Here is a 12,151-nt window from a genome sequence, read left to right on the forward strand (position 1 = left end):
GTGGGTCAGAATGCCTTGATACGTACTTGCCCTTTCCTACAAAATTAGTATTTTCATATATTTTGTTTGTTATGAGACTGTGGGACCACAGAAGTGGTAACCTAATATTTAAATACTAAAGGAAAGACCTAGTATTTTAAAAAATGGTGTGACATATCTTTTTTTTTTAAAATATATTTTATTGATTTTCTACAGAGAGGAAGAGAGAGGGATAGAGAGCCAGAAACATCGATGAGAGAAAAACATCGATCGGCTGCCTCCTGCACACCCCCTACTGGGGATGTGCCCGCAACCAAGGTACATGCCCTTGACGGGAATCGAACCTGGGACCCTTCATTCCGCAGGCCGACGCTCTATCCACTGAGCCAAACCGGTTAGGGCGGTTGTGACATATCTTAATTACAAAGTAATATAGTCACTTGAGAGAGAAAACTTTTAAAGAAAAACTGCGGCGTTCTCTAAACTTAAGGTAAAGTTGTAAAACAGTTAAAAAAATAAAATTCCAACTTAATTAAATCTTCACAAAACCCAACCGACTCCAAAGTCATACAAGTTGCAGCTCACCGCCTTCTAGAGTCGCAATACAGAACCACACTTAGAACACACTAGTGTCTATGTTTTTATACACAGTCCGTCCCCACCAATCCCGAGGATGTCGGATCCATTTAATATCTATTAAATAGGAGGTAACAAAGACAGCACAATCCTGGGGTAAAGTGAAAGGAAGAGAACTATACTTTAGAAAGCTTGCATAAGCCCAATATTCTTTTCACTATCTATAAGAATTTAACAGCAGAATCATTCTATTTATTAAATTTTCAGCACATTCCTTCAAGTGAGGGGGATAAACTGTTTTAGAAGAATAAAAAAAATAATTTCACATTAATAGTTAGAAAAAGAGGTTAAATGGGGGAAAATAATTTTTTAAAGCACTCACAGACACTATTGGACATTTTAAAAAATGACAACAGCAGTCCATTTGATATATGGATGAAAATGTCCACTACAAAAGATTTTACATAAAACATATATAAGCAGAAATAGAACAATTTACCCCAGTTGCCTGTAGATGTTGCCTGAATTCATCCATAGTTGTATTTGAGATGCTCATATCCCTAAACATTCCTTCCAGTTTTGATGTGAACTGACATCCACACTCAGTCTGTGTAAGAAAACAACAAATAAATGATTTTTTTTTCTATGAGAAAACATAAATAAACAATTCCATGTTACTGTCATCATTTCTAAATTTTTCCAATGGTTGCTCTAAGAGTACAGGTGCCAAACTTTAGTGTTTAAAATGCAGATTCCAAATCTCTTTAGGATATTCCAATAACCTCACTGAAGGCAGGGGCCCAGAACTCATGTTCACAAGCACCTCATGTGATACATATACAGGTGGTCTATGGACCACACCTTTGTACCTTTGTGACAGAACTATATAGTAATACTGCCTTTATTGTTTCCCTTGTACTAATCCTTCCCAGATTGCCATGAATGTACCCTGCCACACTAAGAGAAATTCTAGCAAACTCCAAATATCTAAGAACTTGAATAAATGTTAAGTACAGCTTTGTAAGTTTATAAAAATAGTATTTTAAATCAGCTAAATTTTTTTCCAATCAAATGTTGCTGTTCAATCATGTGACAAACATTAGTTAGGTACACTCCATTCCATGTTATACACCTTACCTTTAACTTAGATATCATATTTTTTTCAGAGTCATCAGAAACACTTTTATTTGTAAGAAGTCTCCTTGCCAAGTGTTGTTTATAATAACGTTCAAATACATCTTTTTCTTGCATAAACCTAAATAGGACCATTGCCTTATCCAATATTGTTTCTACTTCTTGTTCTGTTAGCTGCAAAATCAATTAAAAGAGTACTTAATAATTTCAAAATTGTAGTTGTACAAAAATAGCACCACAGTTCAACAGTTTATAAACAATACTGTGACAACAAACATAAATATTTGGTTGCGCTATGCCAGAAGGAGGGATCTCCTTAAGAGAAGGTGCCTCCTACTTCATAAGGGAGCACACCACAACTCTGATATCCTATTCTAGTGCAGCATCCATCAGGCATTGACATGGAGTTCCATTTCCTAGAGAAGCGGTTGCCAACCAGTGGTCTGCGGACTACTGGTGGTCCGCGAGGTCCAAAAGGTTAGCCCTAGAGGGCTACTACTGAAATGATACATGGCTGGATTAAACGATGATGAAGAACAGATGAAATAAAATTGTAAATGCAAAAAAGAGTATCTTACAATGCCTTTGCATAATATGTAGACAGGAACTTACATAGCCAAAAGACAGATATTGTCATGTAAGATCAGTCAAAATCTAAATTGTGCCAACAGAAGGATAATAATTTGCTATAATTTGAAGCAGCGGTCGCCAACCTTTCGGACCTCTCGGACCCCCAGTGGTCTGTGAACCACTGGTTGGCGACTGCTGATTTAAAGAGTAATAAGACCTCATCACCCTTATCTTTTAAATAGGGAAAGGTGATACTGTGGCAGGTTGTATTAAGCTTATATTAAAAATTATGGAAGAATAAACAAATGTGTCTTTTATTCTGTCTTGAACCTTTTTTTTGTTTCTGCTAGAGGAGACTGTAAAACCTGTGGCCATTCGTTGCTTTTCCCTTTTGTCTCAAAAATTCCAAGGTGAAGTAAAAAAAGAGCAATTTATGTGTAATCACAATACTCTTAATTTAATTTTCTACGCTATAGTGAGCTTCCAAGATCCCATGTATACAATAAAAACTTGAAACTGAGCTTCAATATATGCTTTCAAACTATTTTCTGTTATTCTAGTCTATGCCTTCAAATTCCTGGCATCCGAGTATTATCTGATACATAACCCCAAGAACCAGATGAGAGCAACAATATCCTATGCTATGGCTGTGTAGTTGTTTGTTTTTATAGATTAAGTGAAATGTCAAAGTACCTCTCTCCATTTCGAATACTGTAAACAATCCTTTTACATTTAAGCACAGCACATGCTTATTTTTATACTAGAGGCCCAGTGCACGAATTTGTGCACCAGTGGGTTCCTTTGGCCTGGCCTGCGGGATAGGGCCAAAACCGACTCTCTGATATCCCCCGAGGGGTCCTGGATTGCGAGAGGATGCAGGCCAGGCTGAGGGACACCACCAGTGCACAATCGGGGCCAGGTAGGGACACAAGAGGGCTCCAGGGTGTGTCTGGCCCATCTCGCTCAGTCCCTATGTGCTAGACCCCAGCAGCAAGCTAACCTACGTTCAGAGCATCTGTCCCCTGGAGGTCAGTGCACATCATAGCAAGTAGTTGAACGGCCTTAGCATATCATTAGCATATTACGCTTTGATTGACTGAACAGAAGACCGGATGACTGGACACTTAGCATATTAGGCTTTAATTATATAGGATTTAAAATTTCCCTAATTTTGTATTTGATTTCCCAAGCTTATATACAATTTTATATCTATAAGTAAAATTTAAATGTATTTTCAAATACACTATACTTACCCCTTTGACTCCCTTTTTCAACTTATCATCAATAAATAATGAGAGGTATTCAGGGGACCTGGAGTTGAGGTTGAGAAAATACTCAAAGTCACCCGCAATAGTTTGTTTAAAGAGTCGGTCATTATTAAATGATTCCTGCAGGAAGCGATCAAACCTACTCTTCAGATCCAATAAGCCCTTCCAAATAAAAAAAGGAAGTTAAGATACATTATAATAATGTCTCTAGAAACAATATGCATGCAAACATGTATGTTTATTTTAACTTTGCTGGTAATATAAATGTGTGCATTCAGTGTTAAACTTAAGAGATTCTATATTATTTTCAAGCCCATATCTAAGCCTGTATTAAAATGTCAGTGATGAGGGAAATATTCTATCATTCATTTATGTATTACTGCACTTAAGATGAACCAAAGAACCTCCTCACTTGTTTCTCCTCATCCTGTCTTTATTAAGTGGGCAAGCCTGAGAAAACTAGCTTTAAAAATGTACTATGAAAGCCTTTTATTTATATTAAAACAGGAAAATTTGGAACAAAATCTTTTACTCTTACTATTGCTTGAAAGCAAAACATTTTGAAACAAAAGTATTTAACACATGGTTGTTTTTTTTAAATACACTAAAATATATGAGCACTTAGGCATATAAAAAAGTAGAAAGGAATAACTTTCATTCTTAAGACTATTTAAATAAGGTCTTTACCAGACAGAATAAATAAAAAGTAGCTGAGTCGGGCTTCCTAATATATACATACTTTGCAAAACTCTAAAATCTTTAGGATAATTATTCATTCTAATTTACCACAGGGACAATTAAGTAAATAATACATACTACATGTCATAATAAGTGTCCTTTTTAGTACTTGTCAACAGTAGTTTATCATAAACTTAAAGATAATCTTCTGTATTTACCTACCTGGATATAGTCAACGGGATTCTTTCCTTCGCCTTCCTCAGAAACAAGGGCTTTACCCTGCTCTCTCAAATAGGAACTCATACACTCACACATTGTTTTCAAACCATTTGGCACACGACTAAATAACTTGTACATGCAAGCAAGGTCTGTAATCAGAAAGCAAACACAAATCGGCTACATTTAAGATTAAGAAAAAGTGTGAACCTCTGTTCATGCTGATTTGTAATACTTAAACTCATTTTTCCATCGCAATCATTTGCTGACATGAAAAACTACTACCCACTCCCACAAGCAAAATAGAAAAAAGGAATAAACAGGCCAGTTAATGGTTATTATTGCAATTTATGATACAGGTTCAGATGAGATACTCTGAAAGCATCAATAAAATGTCTCAGCAATTTTAGTTTACATGGAAGAGAAGATGCCCGAACTGATTAACAAAGCCACAAAAATAAAAACTACAATTTTTAGTTTCTGTATAACTTATCCTAAGTAATTCTAATCTAGAACCTAGTATTACTATAAACTGTATAAGGATAACTTTCATTATGGTGTAATTTGGAGTCAATAAAAAAATTTTAAAACCTATTAAAGCCTTATGAATATTTTTAAGCATGTCTATTTTAAAAGTTCAGGCACAGTCGCAGAGGGGCCATCAGGAGAGAACTTGGGGGTCAACAGAGGTGGGGCACAGACCCTCACCCCCCCAACCTTGCAGGGGCCTGAACCCTCACCCCCTCTGAGGGAGGTCTCCTGCCCCCATGGCTGCTTTGCTTCCCATGCCCAGCTCAGACCGGGACACAGGTGACAGACAGTGAGTTGGCCCAGCTCAGATTGGGACCCAGGTACCAGACAGAGACTTGGCCGACAGCAGCTGCCCTATATCTAAATCCAGCCTAGCACCATGAATGCTCATGGTCTACTCAAGAAGGCAAATAATACTTTTCACTAATATTTACAGGTTAAAATAAGATTGTTGGTAGAGTATTAAATTTGACAGTAAAATAATAATCAAGTTTTCAGATTAATTTAAATAGGCTAATTGAAATAAGTGAATATTCAAGAAAATTTAATTGTACTGGACAAAAAGCTGTTCCTAAAGTAGTAACTTAAAATTTCTATTGGTAGTTCATCTCATGGTAAAATTCCTGAACATGCAATGAACCTAAAGCAGTCATATTTTTGTGCAAAAAATTAAAATTTAAAGTTATCAAGACTGCATTATAACATTTATAAAAGCCTCCATTAATCAAAAAAAGGGGGGACAGTAGGGTAATATCATGTAAGGAAAAATATCCTATCAGTAAATTACATCTAGAAAATTTTTACTTTACAAAATTAATTTTCATTTGTAATGATAACAGCAAGACACCCATGAAAAACACACATGATGTCTAAATAAGACAAAGGAAAATCGTTTGGGCAAAAATAAAAAGGATCCCAAATCAATTATATAGAAAAGATTCCTCTATTAACTTTTGGTTGAGAATATGTTTGTATATTTTCAGAAAATAACTCCAAGACCTTGTGGATTCCTGCAACAGAGAGGAATTGACAGGTCTGCTCCAACTACGAAGACAAGAGGAGAAACAGTCCAGAGATGGAAGACGCTGACGACGCCTTGCCACGCTGGCAGTAAGCACCTGTGCGTCGCAGCAGGTTGCCTAGGACCAAACCAGAGAGGGTCGGACCTGCATTGCCACCATGTGCCCACCATCCAGATATCATTGCTGACATGTACACATAAGGAACTGTTTGACATTGAAACGGGGACTCAGAACTGTTGGACATTGAAATTGAGACTCAAACATTTTTTGTTATTATATGTTTATTTCTAGTCTGCAGAGGCAAGATTTTTTTAAAGGAAAGAAATGGGGAAAAAATAGATACAGAGGCAAAGAAGCACTGAACAGACTGTCAAACTACAGCGGGAAGGCAGGGGAGGTTGGGGGGGGGGCTGTAAGAGATCAACTGAAGGACTTGTACGCATGCATATAAGCATAACCAATGGATACAAGACACTAGGGGGTGGGCAGGTAAAGGCATATACTGGGGGTAGTGGAGGCCGGGGGTAAGTCAATGGGGAAAAAAAAGAAAGGAGACATATGTACTACTATTTGTAATACTTCAAACAATAAAAATAAATAAATAGATAGATAGATAGATAAATAAATAAATAAAAATAAATAAAGTTCAAACAATAACCATGAAAACAAATATACTAGAATTTATTTCATTTCATATCATGGTAGTTTACATAAAATTTACAGCATAAATTCCTATTCTTTAATATTTTCCTCAGAGCAATCTCTAATATTTCCCAGATGATGTCTTAAAGCCAGTATCTGTATTTTAAAAATTGGTTTATCTCAGAATGAAAATTTTAGACTCTGTCCATTTTTTGTATAATTTTCACAGATTAAAATGTAGAGTTGAAATACTGCTTTTCCAAATGTCTAATGTTTCTTTGAAATAAGAACTTATAGGGAGACTATCATATTAGAACTTTCAACAATACAAAAAAAGTTTTATAATCAAGAACTTTTGAAAATGGAGCTAAAACAAGCAGTTTCTAGATCAGAGACTGAGAATTTTTTTTCTGTCAAGTGCCAAATAGTAAATATTTTAGATTTGTGAGCCACATATGGTTTCTGTTGCTATTCAATTTTGCCACTGTGCAAGAAAGAAGCCACAGGCAATAAATGGGTATAACTATGTTTCAATAAAACCTTAGTTTTTAAATCTAAAATGTGTATTATGTTCTGTGTAATGAAACATATTCTTTTTTAAAAAATATTTTTATTGATTTCAGAGAGGAAGGGAGGAGGAGAGAGAGAGAGAAACATCAATGATGAGGAAACATCATTGATCGGCTGCCTCCTGCACGCCCCCTACTGGGGAACGAGCCCACAACCCAGGCATGTGCCCTTGTCAGAATCGAACCTAGGACCCTTCAGTCTGCAGGCCAACGCTCTATCCAATGAACAAAACTGGCCAGGGCGAAACATATTCTTTAAAAAAAATTTTCCCCCACCAAATTGGTGGTGGGCTATATTTGGCAAACAGGCCATAATAATTTACCTAGGCTGGTCTATATTTACAAGAGAAATTAAGATCCTAAAACTAAAGTTGTATGTATTTTTAAAATACTTAGAAGCAAATTTTATAAAAGGGGCTTCTAAAATTTGTTTTAGTGACTTGCAAAAACAAATTTTATTTAAAAATAAGTTTTTATCAATAATATAAATCTAAAGTAATCTACACAGAACAAAGCTTACAGTTTTTCTCATTTAGCATACAACCAAATTTCTCATGTTGAAAATAGGTATTACAAATTCAACACTATGGATATATACTACAGTAATTTGGCATATCAAATACCTCTAACACAACGGTTCCCAACTTATCTGTTTTGTCCCTATGCTGTCACAGTTTTACTTAAGTATATGCTATATAGTTAATTGTATGTAAATTAATACATTTCATTGTCTTTCACTGTATATAAATATATGGTGTAGTGGAGGATGTGAAAGAGAAAATGAAAAATACTTGGCATTCAAAATTAAATGCCATTTGAACTTCACAGCACTATCTGCATCTGATAATCAGTCAATCCTTTTCATCCTCCACTTATGGTGGGAAAACTGTTTTTCACTTTTTGATTTATGAGACATTTGGCTTCATAATGGTGAAGCTGTGACTCTCACCTATTCTCGACAAAATGATCACGAGCAGAGCCTAGCAAAATTAAGATATTGCACAATTAGATTTCTAGTGGGAGGTCAGGAAAATTGAAACCAGATTTTTACAACTTAATTTAGAATCATAGATAGTTGCTTATATATGGTAAGTAGCTATTGTGGTGTTTCTTCATTCGTGTACTTAAGCACTTGCCATGTGTTAGGCATAATTAATGCTTTTAACTGAAGACTCCAGGTTACAGAGATACTATAATTCAGGCATGACTAACAATCTCTCCATCAAACATTTCAAAGCTCCTAATCTTCAGCCCATTTAATCTCCCTCCTCCCATCCTCTCAAGGAAGGTAAGAAAGAATTAACTCAATGGCTAAACAGTACATTAGAAAATTTTTAGATTCTAATTTTGTTTAAATAGGGAAAATGCTTTTCCTAAAGTCCAAGTCTGCCAGGGACCATTTACATCAGGAGTCATCAAACTGTAGTCCATAGACCAAAAAGAAATACAGCCCATCGTCTTTTTTGTGCAGCATATGAAAAATAAATCAAATGAAGTTTTACAGAAACATAGTCAAGCTTATTCTTTTGTAATATTGTCTATGCCTACATTCTCAATATGCAGTAGAGATGAGTAGTTTACTGTATGGCCCACACACCTAAAATATTTACTGCCTGCACCTATCCAAGGAAGTTTGCTAACCCGACTTAGACCTGAGACATGCAGGAGTAGCTTATTTTAGAAAACATGACAAACATACGTAATATGATTTTTGTTCTGCTGCTTTTACAAAAATGTTTACCAGAGGGTTTTTTAAAACGGAACTTTTTTGGCTTTAATAAAATCTACAAAGTTATATACAACTTTTCAGAAATTTACTACATGTTTATAAATATAACCATTTCAAAACACAAAGTAAGGATTCCACTAAAGGAAGCATGGGACAACCTCTCTTCTCATCATGTTTCTTTTCCATTTTCTTATATCCTCCTTTCTTTAAAATTATTCACATAAAAATTCTTCTTTTCATTCCCTACCTAGGTCATTACCCCAAATAGGCAATATGTATTTCATCTATAAGAAGTTAAGTGGCTAAAACATTGCCAAAACTTCATCCAAGAAGCAGGAAAATAGAAGAGTAAGTACCAGGTTTATTTTTCAATATCATGTCAGTGATTTCTTTATAAAGTCAGAGTTTTATTTTTATTTATTTATTTTTTAATATTTTTATTAATTTCAGAGAGGAAGGGAGAGGTAGAGAGATAGAAATCGAAACATCACTGATGAGAGAGAATCACTGATTGGCCGCCTCCTGCACACCCCCCACTGGGGATCGAGCCTGCAACCCCGGCATGTGCCCCCGACCGGAAATGAACCCGGGACCCCTCAGTCCTCAGGCCAACGCTCTCATCCACTGAGCCAAACCGGCTAGGGCTAAAGTCAGAGTTTTAAAGCAAAACTCCAGAAATTAAGAGGACAACATAACTGTTTCCTTATTTCTTCTTGGGTACTTGTCACAAAATACTGTTTTCAGGTAAATAGCCCACACAAGGAAATGCTACAGTTGTCACAAAGCACTGTTTAAAAAAAAAAAAAAAAAGGTAAATAGCCAAAATGAGTAAATGCTACAGTTATCTCAAAATTTCTATTTTTACTTTTATGCAATTCTCCCTTCTCCTTTTTTATAGTCTATAACTTTAGAATCCCCAAAACCAATGAACTAATTTATTTAAATACACTAACAGGAAAGACACCTATTTTTGCATTTTTGGAAACCTTATCACATCTAACTCCCATAGGAAAGCCTACAAAATTTTTAAGATAGGAACTTCAGATTTTAAAAGAATCACAAAAACTACAGGACAGTATTCGTGAATAGAGTCCAAACCCTCTAGCATATAACACCAAAGTATAGGAATAGATGAGGAGCTTGTTGTTCTCACCAGTATTACATTTATCTTCTGGGTAAAGAAAAACACAAAGTGAGGAGACTTAAGACGAAAGATAGAAAAAAGTTACTTCATTAGAAACATCTAAAATCCTCAGTAAAAAATGCAAAGCTTTACCATTAAATCCTACCAAAGTAACAACTAAATTAGTGATATAAACCACTTCTTAAAAACTGACATTCATTATCTTAATTAGAGAAAAATTTAAAAACAATACTGAGAACTTGGTAGAACTATAAGGATTTTTCCAACTGCTAAGACTTACCTTCTGTCTTTCCATTTTTCAACATATGTACTAGCCCAGAATTCTCCATTTCTACTATAGTTTTCATGTGCTTGGAAATAAGTTCCCTCTCCACCACCTTTACAATTGGCTCTTCAGTTGATTTATCAAGGCAGTGCATCACCCGTTCTATTTCTTCATTAATTCTAGCTTCTACTTTCTTTATATAAACTGAAGCACTGTTTTCTGCTAAAAATTTCTGGCTTTCCATCTGCAAATAGGAAGTATGGTTCTTTAAAAACACAGAAGCAAAATGTGTTTCTGCTTTTAACTATATTTCTATAGTGTTTATCAAAAATCAAAACTAATTATAATAATCACTATTAACACTTTATATAGTTTATTACACATGATCATACAGTCTGCGTTATATACTTTAAAGCATTATTTACATAAAACTAAATTAATACATTATCCTTGAGCAGTGTTTTTCAAATACTGCCAATGTACTTCAAATAGCAGCAAAAGTAAACACATGCCAGAATAAAGCATCTGACTCAAAGTGAGAGTGGCAAATTCTTCATTGAGCTGGTTTAATGTAAAGTTATGCCTAGAAGGAATCATCATGTTTATCATATAGTTTTGCTGGCATACTGTTAATTACTGAAGTCCTCCTGCCACCCCGACTCTCAGGCTCAAAGGAGTATATATACTGCAGTTGGAGAAATGGAGCTTTTAAATAACTATCAATCTTGCCTGCTAACACCAACCTTATAGAGGTTCCACTAAATTATAAATGTCAACCCAAATGATTTAAACCTATTTGAAAGTAGGATTAATGAATATATCTAAGAATTACATAATAAAAGACATGTTGATATGAACTATAGATAAATTTAATAACACTTGCTACTATCTTAACAAAAAGTAGTCTTAGTCCTTGAAAATAATCAAATTTCTAAGAACAGACATTAACACACCAAACAAAAATCTTGGTGAGATCATCTTAATAATCCCTGGCTATCATCATTACCTTATAAATACTGTCTTCTATCTGTCATGTTCCTCAGTTATTGTTATTATCATTTCATTATAAATGAGTAATAGTTTAGCTTTGCTTTCAGCAATTTAGTTTGTTTTGGGTTGTATACTGCATAATGCTGCAAATGTATATCAATTGTACTTACTGACCTATAGCTTTCCAATCAACAGTCTTGAAGATATATATGCACTATGGGATCATGCACATTCCTACATTTATTTTACTAGTTACTTACATTATCAAAAGCCTGTTTGTGAAACTTCACTGGTGATACATTGCCTAATAATTTGTGGGTAAATAATTTGCAACATAAGAGCCTCAGTAAAAAAAGGTAAAAAATGTTCAAATTAGTAACCACATTTAATAACTTTAAGAACATCTTAAAAGAGCACTTATTTATATATCTTCACTGATTACCTGAAAAAATTCTGCAGACATTTCCAAAAAAGGAGCCTCAAAATCTTCTTCATAGACTGATCGTCCTTCAAGACCTAAAATCATTAACATCTGGCACGCATTTCTTATTGCGCCTCTGTCAAAAGAAGTTACAACCACTTGAAAATCAAATTACATCAAAGATTCATATAAAAAATACAACAGAAATAGTTAGAAAGTTTCAGAATATTTTTTAAATCAGTGACCAATCTCCCAGAAGCAGCTTCTTTGTAACATGAGGTTTTAAAGTAACTTTCATTGGAAAGCAGTACCTTGACTGCACAGGTATTTATCTCAAGTTGTTCTCATTTGAAAGAAATGTTTAAGATGTCATGTCTAAATAGTCCTGTGTATTTAAAAACACAGAGAGAATAAAAA

The 12,151-nt window shown here is 34.7% G+C and overlaps 1 protein-coding gene across 2 annotated transcripts in view; it reads right to left on the minus strand.

The window, feature by feature from the left end:
• The window catches only part of CUL3 (cullin 3), a 112,619-nt gene that overhangs the window by 20,518 nt on the left and 79,950 nt on the right, over positions 1-12,151 (minus strand). For both annotated transcript variants that reach the window (XM_080670386.1, XM_080670387.1), the window contains 6 exons: positions 11,756-11,870; positions 10,339-10,567; positions 4,428-4,573; positions 3,513-3,689; positions 1,693-1,863; positions 1,055-1,162 (listed from right to left, as the gene is read on the minus strand). In XM_080670386.1, the coding sequence (XP_080526512.1) occupies positions 1,055-1,162; positions 1,693-1,863; positions 3,513-3,689; positions 4,428-4,573; positions 10,339-10,567; positions 11,756-11,870 (946 nt within the window). The remainder of the gene's footprint in view (positions 1-1,054; positions 1,163-1,692; positions 1,864-3,512; positions 3,690-4,427; positions 4,574-10,338; positions 10,568-11,755; positions 11,871-12,151) is intronic.

This window comes from Plecotus auritus (genome assembly GCF_963455305.1).
Source record: "Plecotus auritus genome assembly, chromosome: 5".
Taxonomy (NCBI): domain Eukaryota; kingdom Metazoa; phylum Chordata; class Mammalia; order Chiroptera; family Vespertilionidae; genus Plecotus; species Plecotus auritus.